This window comes from Pan paniscus, chromosome 5 (assembly GCF_029289425.2).
Source record: "Pan paniscus chromosome 5, NHGRI_mPanPan1-v2.0_pri, whole genome shotgun sequence".
NCBI lineage: Eukaryota > Metazoa > Chordata > Mammalia > Primates > Hominidae > Pan > Pan paniscus.
The window spans coordinates 57,927,609-57,949,250 of record NC_073254.2 but is presented as its reverse complement, the minus strand read 5'-3'; the positions used below and the strand labels follow the sequence as shown (position 1 = coordinate 57,949,250).

The 21,642-nt window shown below is 52.7% G+C and overlaps 1 protein-coding gene across 9 annotated transcripts in view; it reads right to left on the bottom strand.

Annotated features, from left to right (window-relative positions):
- ABCC10 (ATP binding cassette subfamily C member 10) overlaps positions 1-21,642 on the bottom strand; it is a 22,961-nt gene extending 1,319 nt beyond the window's left edge. Inside the window, exons 1-19 of one of the 9 annotated variants that reach the window (XM_034962134.3) lie at positions 21,358-21,642; positions 20,979-21,150; positions 15,777-16,995; positions 14,289-14,516; positions 13,227-13,383; positions 12,887-13,041; positions 11,116-11,195; positions 10,334-10,505; positions 7,148-7,246; positions 5,948-6,137; positions 5,097-5,174; positions 4,754-4,948; positions 4,167-4,317; positions 3,791-3,980; positions 3,163-3,506; positions 2,659-2,828; positions 1,696-1,856; positions 1,167-1,420; positions 78-223 (exon numbers count right to left, since the gene is read on the bottom strand). In XM_034962134.3, coding sequence (XP_034818025.2) covers positions 78-223; positions 1,167-1,420; positions 1,696-1,856; positions 2,659-2,828; positions 3,163-3,506; positions 3,791-3,980; positions 4,167-4,317; positions 4,754-4,948; positions 5,097-5,174; positions 5,948-6,137; positions 7,148-7,246; positions 10,334-10,505; positions 11,116-11,195; positions 12,887-13,041; positions 13,227-13,383; positions 14,289-14,516; positions 15,777-16,995; positions 20,979-21,139 — 4,150 coding nt within the window. In that variant the 5' untranslated portion in view covers positions 21,140-21,150; positions 21,358-21,642. Of the gene's footprint in view, positions 1-77; positions 224-1,166; positions 1,421-1,695; positions 1,857-2,658; positions 2,829-3,162; positions 3,507-3,790; positions 3,981-4,166; positions 4,318-4,753; positions 4,949-5,096; positions 5,175-5,947; positions 6,138-7,147; positions 7,247-10,333; positions 10,506-11,115; positions 11,196-12,886; positions 13,042-13,226; positions 13,384-14,288; positions 14,517-15,776; positions 18,235-20,978; positions 21,338-21,357 lie in introns of those variants that run through there. The other 8 variants (XM_034962135.3, XM_057302496.2, XM_055113629.2 and 5 more) reach the window with 8 other exon arrangements.

Below are 21,642 nucleotides of genomic sequence, written 5' to 3'. Positions count from 1 at the left end.
CAAGGAAAGCATCTTCGTTGCAGGGCCCAGGCCATCCCTGCTCCCTTCTTGCTCTAAGGTCAGGGTCCAGCACTCACCCATGGATGTAATCACCTCACTCAGGTGGCACTGCTCCAGGGCCTGCCACAAGGCCCTGTCCTTATGTAGGCCCTGGGGGTCCAGGTTTTCCCGAACAGTCCCACTGAACAAAAAGGGCTCCTGGGGGATGATAGCCAGCTGGGATCTGGGGGACAATGACATGGAGTCTAGTGGTTGGAGATGTAGCCACTTCTGCTCCCAGCTCAGTTTCTGACTACAAGACTAGCACCTCCACAAAAGCCTGGATATGAGACCTGAACATAACCCCACTCTGCTCCCCACCCCATCCCCACCAAATGATCTGTTAGTAGCTGGGTACCTAGAACTGTGCCAGTGCTATGAGCAATACCAAAGAAACCAAAGGCTGGACTCTGTCCTCAAGGTGCCTACATTTCACGGAGGTGCACACACACAAACCAGAGAAAACAAATGGGCTAAACTGTGTGGCACTGACTCCAGGGGTGGCAGTGGCTACGCAAGGAATGACCAGAGCGACTGAAAGGGCAGGTGACACTTCAAGGTTGGAGTGGGCCTAGAATTGGGTCCTGAAGACATGATGGAGCTATAAGGTAGGGCCACCACAGCTTAGAAGAGAAGGCAGAAGAGGCAGGCCTAGGGCTTTAGGATACAGCTTCCCTACCTTTTCCATATCACTGTACTCAGAGAAAATGATACTAGGTTGACCTGGAGGTAAGGAAGGGTTGTATACCCTCCAGTGAGGCCACCTGAAGCCAAGGGCAACCGGTTCAGGTCTCAAGCTGTCTGAAGCACTGCCTGCTGAGCCTAGGACTCAGGGGATCAGTATCTTGGGGCACAAGAGTGGAGGGTGTATGGTAGGAAGTACAAGAAAGATGAAGCTGGAAAGGTGGCCTGGGTCAGGGCGAGGAAGACCTTGAGATCACCAGCCATGAATCTGGACCTGGGCACTAGGAGTTCGCTGTCCTCGCCTGCTCATCCTGTCCTCCACTTCAGCCCCCTGATCAGCCCTGGCTGCTGTGAGTTTATATAAAGCCTTCCTGGCTATGCCCTCCTCTAAGTGCCAGTAGTTCTGGTTCCCCCTTCCCCTCCCAAGTCCATCTCCCCCAGACCTGAGCTGGGCCAGCTCCAGCTGGCTGGTGTCCACGCCGTCCAGCAGCACTCGCCCTGAACTGGGCTCTAGCAGCCGGAAGAGCACCAACAACAGGGAAGACTTGCCGGAGCCTGTGCGGCCCACGATGCCCAACTTCTCTCCAGGCTGCACGCAGAAGGTCACTCCATCCAGGGCATTCGGCAGCCCTGGCCGGTACGCCAACACCACGTCCTGGAACTCCACGCCCCCCTGGGTCAGCCAGCCGGTGCCCAGCTGGTGGGGTCCATGGGTGGGAGACAGAGGGGGAAAGGGAGATAGGGGAGATGAGGAGCGATGGTGAGGAGGGGAGAATAATGAGAAATGGACAGTGTGAGAGGAATGAGAGAATGAGAGATGGGGAAGAAGGGACATGGTGAAGAATTGTGGTCGTCATGAAGAGAGGTTATGGGAGCTGAGAAAGATGGGTGGGCAAAAAGAAAGGAATCGTGAGGGAGACTGGGGCCTTCAGGGTTCCAGAGCTTTGGCCTGGGGTGGGGGTACAGGCCCACCTGCAGTGGCTGGCCCTGGGGTTCCTGGGGCAGGTCACAGGTGTACTCTTCCAGCCGCTCGACGCTCACCAGCATGGCCTCTGTCTGTGTGAAGCTGCTCACCAGGCCCGAGAGCAGGCCCGTCAGGGACAGGGCATAAGACAGCGACAAGCCCACCAGCCCTGGGGGAGAGAAGTACCAGCTGCTGGGAGAGCTTGGACACCGGGACGTTTGTGAGAGACTCCCCAGGCTGTGGACTGCTGGCATTTAAAGGAAGCAACAGAGGCTGGGTGCGGTGGCTCACGCCTGTAATTCCAGCACTTTGGGAGGCCAAGGCAGGTGGATCACGAGGTCAGGAGTTTGAGACCAGCCTGGCCAACATGGTGAAACGCTGTCTCTACTAAAAATACAAAAATTAGCTGGGCGTGGTGGCAGGCGCCTGTAATCCCAGCTACTTGGGAGGCTGAGACAGGAGAATTGCTTGAACCCGGGAGGCAGAGGTTGCAGTGAGCCGAGATCGAGCCACTGCACTCCAGCCTGGGCAACAGAGCGAGACTCCATCTCAAAAAAAAAAAACAAAACAAAAAAGCAACAGAGAAGCAGGAGGGTGATAGGACCTAGCCAGGAGCACAGGAGGCCAGATGCAGGGCAGGGGGTGGGCCTGGAGAAGCTGGGAGGGACGGCATGTGGGAGACTGAAGCGGGCTGGGGCAGTGTGGTGGGGACAGGGTGGAAGCAGGGAAGGGACTGAGACCAGCAGCTCAGAAGACTCATTCTAGTCCCCAGGCCACCACCACCTGGGCAAGTCCCTCCTGGGGATTGTCTCCTCAACTCCAAACGGGGGTGATGATGATAATCATGATACATCCTCACAGGGAACCCTGGGTGGGAGGTGAAAATGTTGGGGGGATGGTGCAGGGAGAGATCTGGGAGAGGGGTGGACTAACTTGTGGGTGAGGTAGGGGTGAGGGGTCCTGGGTGGCACCTGGGTTAGCGAGGCCCTGCTGGTGCTGCACCAGAGCGATGCCTGCGATAGCGCTGACCACTGCCGCCCCCATGAGCTGTAGCCGAATGTCCAGCCACTGCACTGTGGCACTGGTGGCAAACTGGCACCTCTGGTTTAGCTCAAGGAGTCGCAGGTTCTCCTCCTCAAACCTAGGGAAGGCCAGAGGGATTTGAGGCCACTCCACTGTTGCCCTGAGCCACCCAGCCTCAGGGCCTCAACAGGGAAGGCCCTTATTGAGCAGCTCCTTCTTGGGAGCTGGTCTATCTACCCACAGGCCTCCCTCAGGGCTGCAGATGCCAGTGTGCTCTTTCAAAGTGGGGGTCCACTCTGCCTCCCTATCTCCTTCTTCTGTTGCTTTCCTCCTTCCCCATCCCTTGTCCCCAGGAGGGCTGAACCAACCATACCCTGCATATTCCTCTTCTTGGGGGTCTCTCTTTTCCTCTCCCCCCAACGCCTCATCCCCCTGGGCTCTGGTTCACACACCTGTAGGTGGCCCCTGTGGCCCGGAGCACAGAGAGGCCAGCCAAGGTATCGGCCAGATGGCTATACAGTGGAGACAGGGTGAGGCTGCCCAGGCGCCGCAGCTCCCGTGAGGAGGCCCTGTAGTGGCGCTGCACGTGATAGTACATGATGCTCAAAGGCGGCAGCAGGAGCAGCAGCCAGGGCAGGCCAGAGCCCAGCACGGCCAGGAGCCCCAGCAGGCCTGCTGCATTGGCCAGGAGGATGTTGAGGATGAAGGGCAGGCTGTCATCCGCACAGGCCACATCAGAGGAGAAGCGGTTTAGGATCCGGCCCGTGGGTGTGGCATTGAAGAAAGTCACTGGTGCCTGGGAGAAGGACGCTGATTGGGCCAGGGCAGAGTCTGGCAGAAGAGGGGTTGGCAGGCAGCACTGGGGGAGGTGGGGTGGAGGGGAAGGCCCAAGATAGAGAATAGGGAAGGACTAAAATATCCCCAGAATTTGGGGGCAGAGAAGAGAGATTGGCAGAGGTTGAGGAAGAATATCCCAGGGCAGGAAAGACTCTCCCATCCCCAGTGGAGCCCGAGTATTGGGAGGACACTCCACAGGGGCTAGGACTGCACTCCCCTACCCCCGAGGTCCCAGCCCCTCACCATAAGGACTCGATGCAGCAGGCGGCGATGCAGAGTGGCAGCTGCTTGAAGGGTGCCTGCTGCAAAGAGCACTGCCCGGAGAAGGGTGCAGAGGGAATTGACACCAGCAATGGTCGCATACACGGTGAGGTAGAAACGGATGTCTGAGGAGCCATTGGGGGCAGCTTTGGGCAGTGGGAACACTGGGGTGCTGGGTGGTGAGGAGGGGGCTGTCGGTAACCAAAACTAGGGCCACTCGGGGGTCCTTTCTCCTCCCCCATGCCATCTCTCCCACCCTCCAGAAGTCACAGCATCTGGAATACCGGCCACAACCCTCACTCCCTGCCTGGCGACCACTCTGAGAGCACCAGGCCTACCCCCAGCCCCAGCCACTCACTAGAGGTTTCCAGGGGAAAAGAGGAGCAGCTGCGGAGAGAAGAGCCCCATAGAAGCTGGGCTGGTGGAGGGTTGCGCCTCCTGGGAGCTATTCTCAGCCTTCAGCTGAGAGATCCAGTGGGAGAGCCACCAGTCAGCAGCGTTCCGCGTGGCTGGGTGGGGACAGGAAGGAAAAAGCTGTAAGAGGCTCCTTTCCCTTGTTCATTCTATTCCAATGCCCCCTTTCTCCGCCCTTGCCTCTGGTTCCTGCCCATCTCCATCCGCCTGGCCTGGCCTCCCCACCCTGCCACTAGCCCATATCCTCCCTAGTGTGGGCTTCTCTCATAGGCCCGTCACCCTTCAGCTCTGGGGAGAAGAGGATCTCAGACTTGCAGAATGGGAGCTTAAACCTAGGGGGCAGAACAGAAGCCAGCTATAGAGCACATGCCTCTGGCGCCTGGGCATCTCTCAGAATTAGGAGTATGGCTTTTGTCCCAGCTGTGACCCATGCTTGGTGAGTCTCTGGGCTTTGTAATGATTAGTGCAAGGTAATGGGCACCTAGACAGCACAGCCGTTACGACGTAAGAGACTCCCAGGCACGCTCTCACCTTGCATGAGAAGCAGAGAGAAGAGGATGGCTAAGGCCAAGCCCTGGCCCACGGCCTTCCAGTAAGCTTGGTACACGTGCAAGGCCACGGCGCCCTCCTTCTTGCTTTCTTCCTGCAGCAGGCGACCAGATGTGCTCTGCTCCTCCTCCAGCCCCTCCTTTGTTTTCTCTGGGTTCTGTACTGACTGGGCTGTGGCTGTGAGAATCAGGGGTCATGGAAGAATTAAGCTTGCAGGGTGCCAGCTGAAAACTCAGTATTTCAGAGGAGCGGGCAGCCTTTGTAGAAAAAGCTCTACAGTGTGGCAGGGAAAAGCAAGCCCTTTTCTCCCACTGGGGAGCCATACCTGAGTCAGACTCTTGTCCATTCTCAGCCCAGGCTTTGGGGACAGCTTGTACCAGTGGCAGAATCTCAGAGGGAGGTCCTGGAGGGTAGAAGGGGAGATTGGGAGAGGACTGTTCTGAGTCTATACTATGCCTTTCTCAGTGCGTGTGCAGATCCCACCTCTCATCCTCTCAGGCCTCCCCGTCTAACCCACCCTAGCAGGATACCCCTAGACCTCGAGCAGGACTCTTAGGCCTCCCTCTCGAACCCACCCTGCTCTGGATACCCCTAGACCTCGAGCAGGACTCAAGTCCATCCTTGTAAATCTTGATTCCGACCAGCAGAGACGGACGAATGTCCATCCCCAAGAGGACCGCCAGAGCTATGCCTGCCACTCTGTCCAGGGTTACTTCTCATTACTGCAGAGCTTTTTCTCATGCTTCGCTCAATTCCTAATATCTGGCTGGAGCTTCATTTCCTCCTATTTCTCTCCCAGTGAACTTGCAGGTGGTCACATCCCTCTGCATAAAAATCTTTCAGAGTTTAAAAATTTTTGTTTTTACAAAAAGACCATTCTAAACCTGACTCCTTTCTCTTCTCTGAAGATATGAGAATGTTCTCAGAGACCCTGGGCCTTTAAGTTCCCAAGAGCACCCAGTCACAAAGCCCATGAGTCCCAAATACACTGGCATTTTACCAACGTGCTCCTTTTCCCTCCTGTTCTCCCAGTTCCTCACACCAGTTCTGTGAAGGCGGGAGGCAGCAATGACTGGCTCAGGGCACACATGCAGCAGGGGGCAGAGTCTGTACTTCACAATCCCCTGCCAGACCTGGGCAGACACCTCCCTCACACGGGGCTCCTGCCCCCATTACCAGCCCGGATGAGGCGCCCGGCCTCCATCAGCAGCACCGCGTCAGCCCTCTCCAGGTACTCAGTGCGGTGGGTGCAGAGCAGCCGTGTGGTGTGGCTCAGCATGCCCAGGATGCACCTGTGCAGCAGGTGGTTGGCCACATCTGCATCCACAGCGGCCAGAGGGTCATCGAGGAGATAGAGCTCCTTTTCCTATGGAGACGTGAGGGTACCGTGGGCACCAGGACCCAAAGGCTCTCCGGAGAAGATCTCAAAGTGATCAGAGAAGACAGTTGAGAGAAACTCTGGGGGCTACCCCTACACTAGCAGAGAAGGAGGTGAGACCTGAGGGTGGACATCCCTTCAGGCAAGAAAGAACAGCACCCCAGGGCCAGCACTCAGCTTTCCTAGGTCCCAGGCCCTCAGCCCATATAACACTTTTTTTTTTTTTTTGAGACATGGTCTTGCTCTGTTGCCCAGGCTGGAGTGCAGTGGCATGAACACCACTCACTGCAGCCTCAATTTCCCAGGCTCAAGTGATCCTTCCCACCTCAGCCTCCTGAGTAGCTGGGACTACAGGTGCATGCTATCAAGCCCAGCTAAATTTTTTTGGAGACAGGGTTTCATTCTCATCACCCAGGCTGGAGTGCAATGGTGTGATCTTGGCTCACTGCAACCTCTGCCTCTCGGGTTCAAGCGATTCTCCTGCCTCAGCCTCCCGAGTAGCTGGAATTACAGGCATGTGCCACTACGCCCAGCTAATTTTTGTATGTTTTTCAGTAGTGATGGGGTTTCACCATGTTGGCCCAGCTGGTCTCGAACTCCTGACCTCAAGTGATCCACCCTCCTCGGCCTCTCAAAGTGCTAGGATTACACCAACTAACTTTTTAAAATTATTTTTTGTAGAGACAGGGTTTTGCCACATTGCCCAGGCTGATCTTGAACTCCTGGGCCCAAGCAATCCTCCTGCCTTGGCCTCCCAAAGTGCTGGGATTACAGACCTAAGCCACCATGCCCAGCCTACAAATACTTTTTAAAGGCCTTGAACTCTGCCTTAAATGTGCAAAAGAGGATGGGATGGCCAATACCTCAGGAACATGCAAGGGAGGAGGGAAGGAACCAGATGCTAAGGAAAATATTCCTATCCTCCTAACTCAGCCAAGTTCCCAAGGCTCTGGACTCCCCCCACCTCCCTGCCACTGCAACCTCCATCTTTAACTGACCTGGTAGACAGCACGAGCAAGGGCAATCCGGGCACGCTGTCCTCCACTAAGGGTGACACCCTTCTCCCCCACCTCTGTCTGGTCTCCAGCAGGCAGGATCTGATGGAACAGGTGCCCCAGTGGGTCAGGGAGCTCCCATTACCTTCTGGCCCACTTCCTATCCCTTTGCAGGAGATAGTGGGAGTCAAGAGAAGTAGGGAGCTTGAGGAGAGTAGACTTAAATTTGGGGTGAGCTAGTCAGAGGAGACAAGACATAATTCCAATAACATCAAGCATTTATCAAACACTATGTGCCTAGCACTTTACAGGCATTCTCTCATTCAAGCCCCAATGTAATCTTATGAAGATGGTATCATTTCCTTTTCTCAGGTGCAACCAAAGCTCAGACAGATTAACTAGCTGGCCCACAGCTAGTAAGGGGCAGGACACAAGTTCAGATTCAGATTCTTAACTACTTTGTTACATTTACTACCCTTTTTTTGTTTTTGTTTTTGTTTTTGTTTTTTGAGACGGAGTCTCGCTCTGTCGCCAGGCTGGAGTGCAGTGGCACAATCTCAGCTCACTGAAACCTCCACCTCCTGGGTTCAAGCGATTTTCCTGCCTCAACCTCTCGAGTAGCTGGGACTACAGGCATGTGCCACCATGCCCAGCTAATTTTTGCATTTTTAGTAGAGACGGGGTTTCACCATGTTAGCCAGGATGGTCTTGATCTCCTGACCTTGTGATCCACCCACCTTGGCCTCCCAAAGTGCTGGGATTATAGGCGTGAGCCACCGTGCCTGGCCTATTACCCTGTCTTTTTAACAGGCAAGGTAGTAAGGTATCTTGGGCGATTTGATGTAAAAGCTTTTATAGGTTTTTACTTTTTTGTGTGTGTGAGACAAGAGTCTTGCTCTGTCGCCCAGGCTGGAGTGCAGTGGCATGATCTCGGCTCACTGCAACCTCCGCCTCTCGGGTTCATGCAATTCTCCTGCCTCAGCCTCCAGAGTAGCTAGGACTACAGGTGTGAGCCATGACACCCAGCTAATTTTTGTTTTTTTTTGTTTGTTTGTTTGTTTTGTAGAGAAGAGATTTTACCATATTGCCCTGGGTGGTCTGGTTTTTTTTTTTTTGAGACAGAGTCTCACTCTGTTGCGCAGGCTGGAGTACAATGGTGCGATCTTGGCTCACTGAAACCTCCGCCTCCTGGGTTCAAGCTAGATTCTCCTGCCTCAGCCTCCCGAGTAGCTGGGATTACAGGCGCCCACCACCACGCCCAGCTATTTTTTGTATTTTTAGTAGAGATGGGGTTTCACCATGTTGGCCTGCAGGCTGGTCTCGAACTCCTGACCTCGTGATCTGCCCACCTTGGACTTCCAAAGTGCTGGGATTACAGGTGTGAGCCACCACTGTTAAGCCTGGCTGCCCTGGGTGGTCTTGAACTCCTGACCTCAAGCGATCCACCCTCCTTGGCCTCCCAAAATGCTAGGATTACAGGCATGAGCCACCACGCCTGGCCAATCATTCATTGCTTTCCCAAGTCTGCTAGGTCCTAGGTACTGTTGTAGGCACTAAGGAAAGAGATGAACAACAAAGCTTTTAGCTCAGGGGACTCACCATCTAGTGGATCACAGGTGCTTCCTCTGCGCGAGGAAGGGAATCCCTTTGCTTAGTAGACCATTCCTGAGGCCACAAGAAGCCTTAGAGGTAGTACATTCCTTCTCTAAAAACCTACGAAAGCTGGGCCGGGCACAGTGGCTCACGCCTGTAATCCCAGCACTTTGGGAGGCCAAGGCGGGCGGATCACTTGAGCCCAACAGTTCGAGACCAGCCTGGGCAACATGGTGAAACCCCATCTCTACTAAAAATACAAAAATTAGGCAGGCGCGGCAGCTTACACCTGTAGTCCCAGCTACTCAGGAGGCTGAGGCAAGAGAATTACTTGAACCCGAGAGGCAAAGGTTGCAGTGAGCCGAGATCATTCCACTGCACTCCAGCCTGAGCGACAGAGCAAGACTCATTCTCACACACACAAAAAAGTAAAAACCTATAAAAGCTTTTACATCAAATCTGCCCAAGATATCTTACTACCTTGACTGTTAAAAAGACAGGGTAGTAGGCCAGGCGCGGTGGCTCACGCCTGTAATCCCAGCACTTTGGGAGGCCAAGGTGGGCGGATCACAAGGTCAGGAGATGGAGACCATTCTGGCCAACATGGTGAAACCCTGTTTCTACTAGAAATACAAAAATTAGCTGGGCATGGTGGCACGCAGCTGTAGTCCCAGCTACTCGAGAGGCTGAGGCAGGAGAATCACTTGAATCCAGGAGGCGGAGGTTGCAGTGAGCCGAGATTGTGCCACTGCACTCCAGCCTGGCAACACAGTGAGACTCCGTCTCAAAAACACAAAACAAAACAAAACAAAACGAAAATTAGCTAGGTGTGGTGGCTCACTCCTGTAGTCCCAGCCACTTGAGGGGCTGAGGTGGGAGGATCATTTGAGCCCAGGAGGCAGAGGCTGCAGTGAGCCAAGATGGCGCCACTGCATTCCAGCCTGGGGGACAGAAAAAAGACCCTGTCTCAAAAAAAAAAAAAAAATTAATCAATTTTAAAAAAGTAATAAAAAGAATGACAGCTGGATACAGAATGCCCCATGGTCAAGGTTAAAAGTGCTCCTTTTCAGGGACATTCCACATTTACCTGGGTAGGGTAGTGGTGCTGACATTTCTGAAGGGGACAGCAGGGTTGGGTGGGAAGTCAAGGGAGAAATCTGGAATCTCTTCTCCTATAAATATAGTACTCTGGACTGGGGGCAAGGGGAAATCTAATAGCTTGGCAGGTTTCCCTAGGGTAACCTGCAACCAAATGAAACTTTGACTCTTCCAAGCCTTCCCAGTGGGAAGTGGGTATGGAGAAGGGGACAAGGAGCCAGGCTGTGCAGAGCTAAGCCCCACAGGTGGAACCCTCCCTAGCTCCAGAGGCCTTAGGGCTCTTCCCACGACTGTGCAGAACACACAGTCACCACCCTACTGGGCCCTATCAGAAGGGGCAGCTGGACACTCGGGGAGGACCACAGTCCGATGGCCATTCCTAGATAAGTGATGCCCGAGTAGAAGCAACCCCTTTCCAGAAAAGCAAAGCTCCTGGTTTGAGGTGTCAGGGACACTGGAGAAACAGGCAGCTAAGAGGTTTCAAGGCCAGGCACTCACACTGAGGTCATCATTGAGGGCGCAGGCTTCTAGCACCTCCTTGTACAGCTGTGCATCAAATGTCTTCCCAAAGAGGATGTTGTCTCGGATGGTGGCAAACTGGATCCAGGGTTCCTGGGTGGCCAGGCCAAAGCCCTTGGACAGCCCCTGCACTGCCACATGCCCACGCAGCCTGCAGAGAGCCAGGCGAGCAATATGAGGACCAGCTCTCCTCTGGGTCCCTCCATGCCCAGCCCTTGACTCCTAGAAGCCTCCCCAGGCTGCTGTCTTCTACACAGGGTCCCCCTTCATGTCACATGACTGAGATGGCAGCTCCTGAGGTCAAGGGGTCCTAATGAAGCCCATTCTGGGCGAAGAAGGGAAGAAATAGCTCTTTGGCTACAGCCAAGCAGCTGTTGTACTTACATCTGTTCAGGAGCTCAGTGGAGAGTATGGCCACCACATTGTACTTGTTCCCATCTGAAAACAAGGTCCTCCCTCAAACCTATGCTCCTCTCTGGATCCCTTCTCTGCACAGCCACATTTCTGAAAGAATAGCTGACACTGGATGTTTCCATTCCTTTGCTGACTACTATAGCATTTAAAACACTCTGGTGTAATGATTACAATGATTCGCTTTCTTGGCCACCTCCTTCTTTCCAGATTGAAAACTCTCCCAATAAAGGGACCATGCGTTGCTCTTCTTAGTACCCCTGACCCCCAAAAGGTGTCCAACACATAAGAGGGGCTCAGTGTTTGCTAAAGGACAAAGTAAGGACAGGGGTGCATAGGAGGTTGGTTACCTGTGGAGCTCTCCAGCGATGGCAGCCAGCAGGGAGCTCTTCCCACAGCCGACCATCCCCACGATGCCCACCAGCATACCCTGCAAGGAAGCCACACAAGCATCTGCTATTGGTAGGAGACAGGACAGAGGTGGCAGTGGTCTCCCTCTTGACACTCTGGGCTGCCAGTCCTCCCACTGAGGCTTCTCTTTTCTTCTTTCTTTAGTGTGTAGGGAAAGAATTCTCCACTTCACAGGCTGATCAACAGATCAGGCTCTAGAAAAGTAGGGTGTTTTTTCCTCCACTCAGAGTGGCTATCAGTTTCACTGTCTATGTGAAGGGCCTCTGAAGGGGAGCAGCATGCCAGAGAGAATGGGAGGAAACCACCCAAGAACTTCCAAGGTAAACTCTGAGACAGGCACTCCAGAATGGGAGAGGGAAGGGTAGAATTCCAGGCTTTAGGGCCTGGATGATGGGTTGGCTAAGTCAACCTGTGGCTAGAGTTACCATATCTCAGGGGAAAAAGCAGTGTTTTGCATAGATCCCTATTTCTGTGGCTTAAATTTTTCTGTTTACCTTTTTTTTTTTTTTTTTTTTTTTTGGTCATAACATATGTTCATGGAGCTATCTCCCTGCTCAAAAAAATATTTAAAAAAAAAAGTCCTAGTTCCTTCTCTAGAAGGTACTGGGCTCTCAGAAGCTCTATCTGCCTGTGATGCCCCAACCCTGCCAGCCAGGGTTGACCCAGCTACAAGTGGGCACCACTTCTGAGACCTTTCCATGGGAATTTGGGATCAGGTCCCAGAGGCAGCTTCTCCTTGTTGGCTGTAACTTGTAAACTCGAGCATTCTCTGTAGTCACATCTTCTGCTCAGTGGAGGGTGTGTCCACAGAGAGAAGAGAACCAGGCAAATACAGGGAGAGAGGCACACAGAAGCAGAGAGCTCTGCGAGTTGAGGCCTGGTTCTGGGCTGTTTCTAAGATCCAGCTGCGTTCCTGCCTTTGGATTCTGCAATGTATCTCTACATCCTTATTATAAATTCTTGTTTGCTTAAGCTAGCTCTAGTGTGTTTCTGTAACTTATACCCAAAAAAGCTCCAACTAACACGTTAGCAAAATTCCTTTGTACAAATCTAGCCTTGTCTTGCCTGAACTAAGAGGAAAAACAAAACATACAGCCCAAGCCAGAAACGTGAGCCAAATGTGGTGGAGGCAATTCAGCCACCACCAGAGAATGCCGGGTTGAGCTGTGGGGCACAGGGTTGGACAAAGGTCAGGAGAGAGTGAAAACTCAGGACAGGAGGTGAACAGGAGTTGGCTTATTGCCAGGAATGCCCCATTTTAAGTTCTTTGTATGCTGTAGCATGAGTCACAGGGTGTGATTGCTTTTCACCAGCCTAAACAGAGGATCCCCATTTACAAAATATTTCTTGGAAGCACTTGCTGGGCCTCTCCCCCAGATCCCCAATCTGGGGGAGATGCTACATAAGCCCCAGGGCCTGTTCTGAATGCTGCAGCTTCTGAGGGACATGGAGAGACAAGCACACCCATTGGTCTGGACTGGATGGATACAAGCTGCCTAAAGACCAGAGAGAGGTGCAACTATTCTGAGATTCAGATGTGAGGTGTCATCTCCTCATGATTAGAACCTGCTCACCAAATGTCTATCCCTCCTACAGCAATTAGAGCTGCAGAGCCATCAGCTATGATTGGCTCGGTCACTGCTTCTCTGACATGAGTTCCCATCTCTCTCGTTAGTCTGAGGACTCTCCCAGGGTGTCTGTCCAACAAACCTTTTTCACTTCGAGATGACTGATGAAGGTCTCCTGGCTGGTTCCAACTGGGTCCCAGGAGAACAAGGCTCCATGCAGCTCCAATACTGTAGATGGCTCTGCAGGGGGATCTGAACAGAGAAGCCACTTGATTTGGGCTCCTAATCTACCACAATCTGTTTGGGGAGGGTAAATCATGTAATTCACTTGCCAGCCCCATATCTACCTGCCCAGAGCTAAATGAGTCTGTTTTGGATTCCGCTCTCTCTAAGCCCTCTTGGTGACATCTATGCGCAGCACCCAAGTGGCTCCACTTCCCTCCTCACCCTGTGCCAGGTTCTGCCCACTAGCTTCCCATTACCTGGGCTGTAGTAGGCCTGGGGGTTGTGGTTTGGAAGGTCGAGGAAAAGCTGGATCCGGTCCAAGGACACTTTGGCCTCCAGGAGGCCATTGATCACCCAAGGGAAGTTGTTGAGAGGAAGAATGAGCATTCGCACCAGTGCCAGGGCCGTGAACACCTGAGTGAGGTGGGAGCAGGGTGAAGCCCCAGGAGTTATCTAAGGGCCTGTTTCTATGGGAAGCCCTGTGGACAGGTCTACGGAGGGAAGAACTGGGCAATGACAGAACTGAAGGGCTGGCTGGCCAATCCTGGGATCAGATGTGGCAGAGATGGTCACTTAAAGAATCCTAGAAATTCCAATGTTCCTCAAGGGATTCAGGTTGCATTTTTTTTTTTTTCTTGACGAGTCTTGCTCTGTCACCTAAGCTGGAGTGCAGTGGCATAATCTCGGCTCACTGCAACTTCCACCTCCAGGGTTCAAGTGATTCTCCTACCCTAGCTTCCTGAGTAGCTGGGATCACAGGCATGCATCACCACACCTGGTTAATTTTTATATTTTTAGTAGAGACAAGGTTTCACCATGTTGGTCAGGCTGGTCTCGAACTCCTGACATCAGGTGATCCGCCTGCCTTGGCCTCCCAAAGTGCTGGAATTACAGGTGTGAGCCACCACGCCTGGCCAAGGTTGCATCTTTTTAACTAGGCAGGCCTAGCTCATTTTGAGTCTTTTTTTTAAGAATTTCCAAGTAGCAACATCACCTGGCCTTGGCTAGACCCAGGATTGCATCATACATTTTTTTCCTAAGGCCATTAGAACGAGGATGAAGAGACCTAACCCCAAGCCTGGAACTGAATAGAAGCTGGAGTGAAAGGTAGAGGAGAGGAAAGAAAGGAACTCCTTCACAGAGGGGAGGGTTATATATCCAAGGCCCCCACAAAAAGGTTCCTTCAGTTTTCCCTTGGTTGAGAGATGAGGCAGTCAGGGATCCCTCCCTCCTTCTCAGCCAGCACTGAGGGCCCGAGCCTCTGTCTTCACTTTGCTGAAGTCTCCTTGATGCTGGTCCCCTTCCTTCCTGGTCCTCACCTTGGTGGCAGTGAGCTGGTGCCCCATGAGGACATAGGTGATGAAGATAATGATGGAGATGACAACCGGTAGGGCAGCCCACAGGTATACACAGGCCGCATCCAGGTATTTGATGACCCGGAGTTGCCCCAGCTCTCGAGCCCGGCAGGCCTCTACTCGGGCTCCCAGTGCCTGCTCCCACCCGCAGAACTTGATGACCCGAATGCCACTCAGCAGCTCTGTCACAAGCTAGGGAAAGGAGACAAGGGAGAGGCGTGAAGTGGAGGCACTGCTCATGTGTCTTCCCTGCCAAGCCTTCCCCAGGCTGCTGGCAGAATGTTCAGTACTCTAAGCTCCCAGATACTCTGCACTGCCCTAGTCTTGGTTTTCTTCCTCACCTCAGTACTTTCTGGAAATCCTGCCCTTCAAATCCTTTTCAGCCCTGGGTTGCTTCCCCTCCCAGTCTCTTACTTCTCCATTTGCTCCAGCTGGGGACAGCTTGGAGCGGGAATTCCCCAACTTCCTAGGAGGAGTGGTGGAAGGTGGAGCCAGGTCACCACAGCGGAGTAAAAGCTCTCCTCCCATTAGATGAGGGACAAAGGGCTATCTCCCAAAACCAAAAGATGTGGGCTTCGGGGGCTGGCCCCCCAGTTCCGGCCCCCGGCTTGAGTGGCACAGAAACTATTCCTGTAGAAGTACACAGGCATAAGAGGCCACACCACAGCCCAGGGTCAAACAGGCTAATGGGCCCAGGGAAGATGGGCAAGGGCCAAAACTCCTCGTCTGTAGCTGTCACAGGTAGGGGAAAACGCCTCATGCCATAACCATCTATCAACCTCCCTTCCCTCCAGGAGCACTCTGAGCTGTTCCACTAAGGGTCGACAACTATGCTGTATGAACCCCCAGGACTGCCATCCCCTTTGTGAAGGTACCCACAATCACTGCAGAACCCAGAGCTCTGCAAATTCAGCCAAACCCTAAACACCTGGAGTTGACCCAGGCAGGAAAGTGACCTATTCCCTTCCCCTCAGCCTACCCAAAGAGGCAGCTGAGGTTCTCCTAGGTCTCTACATGCAGCCATGGGGTGGTCTGTGCTCTAGATACGGAGGTTGGAGACTTGGGTCCCAGCTCTGGCCCTAAAGACCTGTTTGGTGCCAGACAGATGACTTCCTACCTCCCAGGGTGGCCACATGTATTCAGAGCTTACTTTGTGACTGGCACTACACTAAGCATTATCTCATGAGATCCTTACAACTCTACAAGGTAAGCTACTACTATTCTCACTTTACAGATGAGGAAGGGGAAGCCCAAATAGGTTAAATGACTTGTCTGAAGTGATTGAACCAGTAAGTGTAGAGCCAGGATTTGAACCCAGGTCTACCTTTCTCCAGTCTCAGCTCTTAACTTTGAGGTCACTCTCACTCCCTCAGGTAGTGTGCATGGGAAGACCTGGGGACCTGGGCTGGGTGGGGTCTCCAGATAGCTGAGGGACCCCAAGTACCCGCTCACCTTAACCCGCGCATCCTTGTGCTGTAGCATTTCCTGGTTGCTGGCCATGATGCGGGTGGCAATCACTTTGTTGACGGGTACCAGCAGCAGTGCCAAGATGAGACCACCCACGAAGGCCACGCCTACCTGCTGGTACAGCAGGTAGAGGGTGATGGCCAGCTGCAGGGGCAGGCCCCAGGCTTCATGGAAGCTCCCAGCAAAGTTAAGCAGCCGTTCAGAGTCAGTGCCTAGTAGGTTCAGGGCCTCCCCAGTAGGAGGGCGGCTGGGCCCCAGCTGTAAAGCCTTGCAGTACAGGATGTTCAGCACAGCCCCCCGTGCCTGAAGTGTTACCTTATATACCTCATACCCATACTGATTCTGCAGCACAGCACCCAGCACAGCCCCACCGGCTAGCCCCAGAGCATAGAGCAGGCCGTGGCTTAGTGGCTCCTGCCCCTCTTCCAGGAAGCCCACCAGTAGGGAGAGCAACAGGGGCCCTGAGAATCCCAACATGGTCCCCACCAGCTTCAGCAGTCCAAGTGCCAGATAGCACCGTCCAAAGGCCCCATACAAGGCCCTCCACAGCCGTGCCCCCTCCTGCCAGTGTGCCTGGAAGACACAAGCCAGGTAGGTTGGCTGCAGTCTGTGGGGGAGGCGGCAAATGTCCTGAGGCTGCCGGAGCTCTCCACAGGCCCCACGGGCCAGCAAGGGTGCCAGCCAGGCATAGGAAAAGCGTGACAGCCAACTCTCCCCATCTTCAGCCACCTCAGGTTCTTGATCCTCGGGCAGGAGGGGCTCCTGAGCCCAGGGTTCTCGTGGTCCCCCAGGAGCTGCCCATCCCAGTGCATAGGCCAAGAGTGCAGCCAGCTGCAGGATGAGCAAGCATAGGCGGGCCACGGGCCCTGGGAGAAGTGGGGGCAGAAGTGTGCCTCGCTGGCAATGCCACAACACGGTCAGCACTAGGGCTGGAGCTGGCAGCAAGGCTACCAGGGCCAAGGCCAAGGGACCCCGGGAGTGGCCATGAGGGGAATGTGCCAACACCCACAGGGCCAGGCTGTGGCTGATCCAGGCCACAGCTGCCACGCACCCTGCCAACACCTCTAGCCCTATGGGTCCTGGGCCTGCCCCTGGTGGCAAAGCAACTGGAAGGAGGTCTAGCAGCGGGAAGACGGAAAGCAGGAAGGAAGCTGCAAGTCGGAGGCGCCATCCAGGACTGCAGGGTAGGATGTAATCTGGACTCCTGGGGACAAGGGGGAAGACAAGGAGGCACATCGTGGCTGACTCAGGAGCCAGACATACCCCTCACCTCCAATAATTCATTTACCTAAGGAATCAACTCCCTTCCTGCCTTGCACATCTTATCCCTACTCCACTTTACCTCAGAACCCAGGGTCTTTTCTCCCAGGAAGTCTTCCCAGATGAACCTAACTCATTTTCTGACCAACTGAGCTAACCGGCCACCTGAACCTAACTCATTTTCTAAACTACCCACACCATTTCTGATTCATGTTTTTTTTTAAACCACAGACATTAACAATTTTGAGGTAAGATTGTACTTAACATGAAGACTAACTAGGAAAAAAAAAATCCTGGGTACTACGTTTGCTACTTTGGTGATGGGATCATTAGAAGCCCAAACTTCAGCATCACATAATATATCCATGTATAATAACAAACAAGCACATATGCCTCATGAATCTAAAATTAAAAAAAAAATCCAGGCTGGGCGCCGTGGCTCACGCCTGTAATCCTAGCACTTTGGGAGGCTGAGACGGGAGGATCGCCTGAGGTTAGGAGTTCGAGACCAGCCTGGCCAACATGGTGAAACCCCCATCTTTATCAAAAATGCAAAAATTAGCCAGGCATGGTGGCAGGCACCTGCAATCCCAGCTACTCAGGAGGCTGAGGCAGGAGAATCGCTTGAATCTGGGAGATGGAGGTTGCAGTGAGCTGAGATCACGCCAGTGCACTCCAGCCTGGGTGACGGGGAGACTCCGTCTCAGGAAAAAAAAAAAAAATCCAAAGTTTTCATGCAGATAACTGATAAAGGGTACATATTCATTTTTACAAAAGGATCCACCTAACAGTACCCTTAAATTCACCTGAAGCACTATTAAATGAATAAAAATCGGACTTACATACAGCTTTTATATTCTAATATGGTAGCCTAAACTTTATAAAGGCTTGGAATATTCTACTCTCTTTCCACTGATTATAGAAGGTGGTGTGGATTGCTTTTGCGACTCCTTTAGCTAAAGAAAAATATCTATTTTTGCTTGTGTTTATATCTTCTTGGCATAAAAAAATGTTTTTAATAAACAAAAGGTGATCTGTCTGCATTAAGAATCAAATACAGGGGCTGGTCACAGTGGCTTATGCCCGTAATCCCAGCACTTTGGGAGGCTGAAGCAGGCAGATCACTTGAGATCAGGAGTTTGAGACCAGCCTGGCCAACATGGTAAAACCCCGTCTCTAATAAAAATACAAAAATTAGCAGGGAATGGTGGCACACACCTGTAATCCCAGCTACTTTGGGACACTGAGGCACGAGAATCGGTTGAACCTGGGAGGCGGAGGTTGCAGTGAGCTGAGATCGTGCCACTGTACTCCAGCCTGGGTGACAAAGAGAGACTCCGTCCAAAAAAAAAAAAAAGAATCAAATACAGGAAAACGTATCTGCAGCAGTGAGTATCAGGATGTCTTGAAAGTTCATACAAAAAGAGGACTGAGTCTGTTACACCCTTTGTGGCACGGCTAGGTTACTAAAAAAGTTTACTTGTAAGCTAAAATGCAGAGTCTTGCTCTGTTGCCAGGCTGGAGCGCAATGGCGTGACCTCAGCTCGCTGCAACCTCCACCTCCCAGGTTCAAGCGATTCCCCTGCCTCAGCCTCCCGAGTAGCTGGGGGTTTTCTTAAAAGTCCACCTGATGACAGTTATTTGTAGGGATTTAGATGGGAATAAAAAATCAGCCTTTAAGAATTCTATTTCTGGGCTGGGCATGGTGGCTCAAGCCTGTAATCCCAGCACTTTGGGAGGCAGAGGCAGGTGGATCACTTGAGGCCAGGAGTTCAAGACCAGCCTGTGTAACACAGTGAAACTCCATCTCTAGTAAAAATACGAAAACTGGCCAGGCATGGTGGCACACGCCTGTAGTCTCAGCTACTCCAGAGGCTAAGGCAGGAGAATCGCTTGAACCCAACAGGTGGAGGTTGCAGTGGGCCGAGATCGTGCCACTGCTCTCCAGCCTGGGTGACAGAGTAAGACCCTGTCTCAAAAAAAAAAAATTTTTTTTCTATTTCTGGCTGGGCATGGTGGCTCACATCTGTAAACCCAGAACTTTAGGAGGCTGAGGCAGAAGGATTGCTTGAGCCCAAGAGTTCAAGACCAGCCTGGACAACAAAGCAAGGCCTTGTCTCTACTAAAAATAATTTTTTCTTTTTGAGACAGAGTCTCGCTTTGTCGTCCAGGCTGGAGTGCAGTGGTGCAATCTTGGCGCACCGCAACCTCTGCCTCCTGGGTTCAAGCGATTCAAGATGGGGTTTCACCATGTTGACCAGGCTGGTTTCAAACTCCTGACCTCCAGTGATCTGCCTGTCTCAGCCTCCCAAAGTGCTGGGATTACAGGCATGAGCCACTGGGCCCGGCCAATTTTTTGTATTTTTAGTAGAGATGGCATTCTGCCACGTTGGCAGGCTGGTCTCGAACTCCTGGCCTCCTACAGTGCTGGCATTACAGGCTTGAGCCACTGCACCCAGCCTATTAAAAATAATTTTAAAAAAAATTAGCCAGGTGTGGTGGCATGCACTTGTGGCTCCAGCAAATCAAAAGGCTGAGGTGAGAGGTTGCTGGAGCCCAGGAGGTTGAGGCTGCAGTGAACTGTGATTGCACCACTGTACTTCAGCCTGGGCAACAGAGGGAGACGCTGCCTCAAAAAACAAAACAACAATAACAATCCCCCCTCCCCCCCGCCACACACACACACACACACACACACACAAGAAAAGAAAAGAAAGAAAGAAAAGAAAGAAGGAAAAGAAAAATATATATATATTTCCTAAGATGTGGAGACCCAAGAAAGAACACTGGGCCCTTGGAGGCATAAACTGGCCCCAAGTTGGCCATCAACCAGCCTCATCACCCCTTCAAGTCTCTTTTCCTCTCTGAATCTCACTTTCCTCACCAGTATGGTGAGCAGTGAGTCTCAAAGCCTTCTGAGGCCCTTTCCTGTCTTAGATTCTCGATCTCTCTAACCCTTCTCAGCAACACACACAAGGCTGATAAGTGAAGTGAAGCACAATTTCTATTGATCACATGATGGTCTTTCTTGCTTTCCCAGGGGGCGGATGAATCCCTTCCTTGGATAGGAGAAGCTGTGTATCCGCTTGGTCTGGGAGGAATCCTGATTTGTTTCTTACACAGAGACAAAAGTCTAGAAGGGTTTAATCACCTAGCATAGACAGCCTTCTCAGAAGAGCAGCTATTAAAAATTGGCACAGTCTTTTGGGAACTCAGTCTAATGAGAAAGCAAGAAAGACCTCTTGGATAGAGACACTTCCCCCCATCAGACTAGGAACTCCCAAAGGCAGAGACCACACCGTCCTCCTATCTTCTCGGCAGCCAGAATGAGACTAACTTTAGTCATCTCTAGCCATACAAGAACTAAATACAAAATCAAGTTGAGTTTAGCATCCACACCTTATAGCCCTTAATTGGGGAAGGCTTAATGTTTGATTTTGCTCTTCTTGTCTATCTACTGCTTCCTCTTCAGCTGAGCCTAGGTATGCTTTTCTTAATCTGGAAACACTAAGGTTTCATGGGTTGCAGTGGTGAGAAACTGAGCCTACAACTTAAACACATCATCGCTTTTGGCTAAAAACGTTGTTCCCCCAATTCTGCCTCCAATTCATGACAGCTGAGTCCGGGTAGCTGAAAATGGACAATTCTGATGATTTCTGACACTCATCGGACCTTTAAAAACATGCCAGGCGCTGCACTATATGCTTAAATTCATTATCTCATTTAAACCTCCCAACAATGAGACTCAGAGAAGGCAGGTACTTGCCCAAGAACAGCCACATTGCTAAGTAGCAATGCTTAGATTTTATTCTACTTCTGCCCTACTCCAGAGACCTCGCTATTCTGGTGACACTGCCGGAAGATGTAGGCTGCGGGTGAGATCTGCAGGCACACACGGACAGATGCCTTGCGCCCGTCTCTACCCACCTCGGGGTGCCCAAGTAACAGGCACTGAGCACGGCGAGGAGCGCGTGGGGCAGGGCGCTGAGCACCAGCTGGGTGAAGCAGTGGCCTGTGGTGTCCCCCTCCCACAGCGGGAGCGGCCACGCTGCGCTGCTGCCGCACAGCTGGGCCAGAAGTCGTTCCATGGACGCCTCACCTGAAGGGAAAGTTGAGGGTGACGGCTGTGCAGGGTAACAGCCGGCTTTGCCTGCACTTCCCAGCCGGGTCTCCCTGTCTCCAGCCCCGCCCTGGAACCGGGACCGCCCGTCGCTTCCGCCCCGAAGCCAGACCCCGCCCATTCTCGCGGTACCAAGGGTAAAAACGGGAGGTTTCCCCAGTGGATTTCTGGACGCTGGTCACCCACCTTGCCATCTGTTTTTCCCCTCCCGTTTCTCCGCCCCCAGGCATCCGGAACCTCAAACCTGAAGAAGCTGCTGTGCACCGGATTCCGATATCCTGAGAACTGGTGTATGCAAAAAAAAAAAAAGTACTGCCCGGCCGGGGTGCTGGGCTCGCCCCGGCTGGCGCCCCACCCAGAGGTTGGAAGACCTAGCCGGCGCTGTTCGCCAAGCACATATGCTGGTAGCTGCACGCAGGCGCACTGCTCTCTGCTTAGGCTGGCGTTTGCACGCAGGCGCGCTGGTGCAGT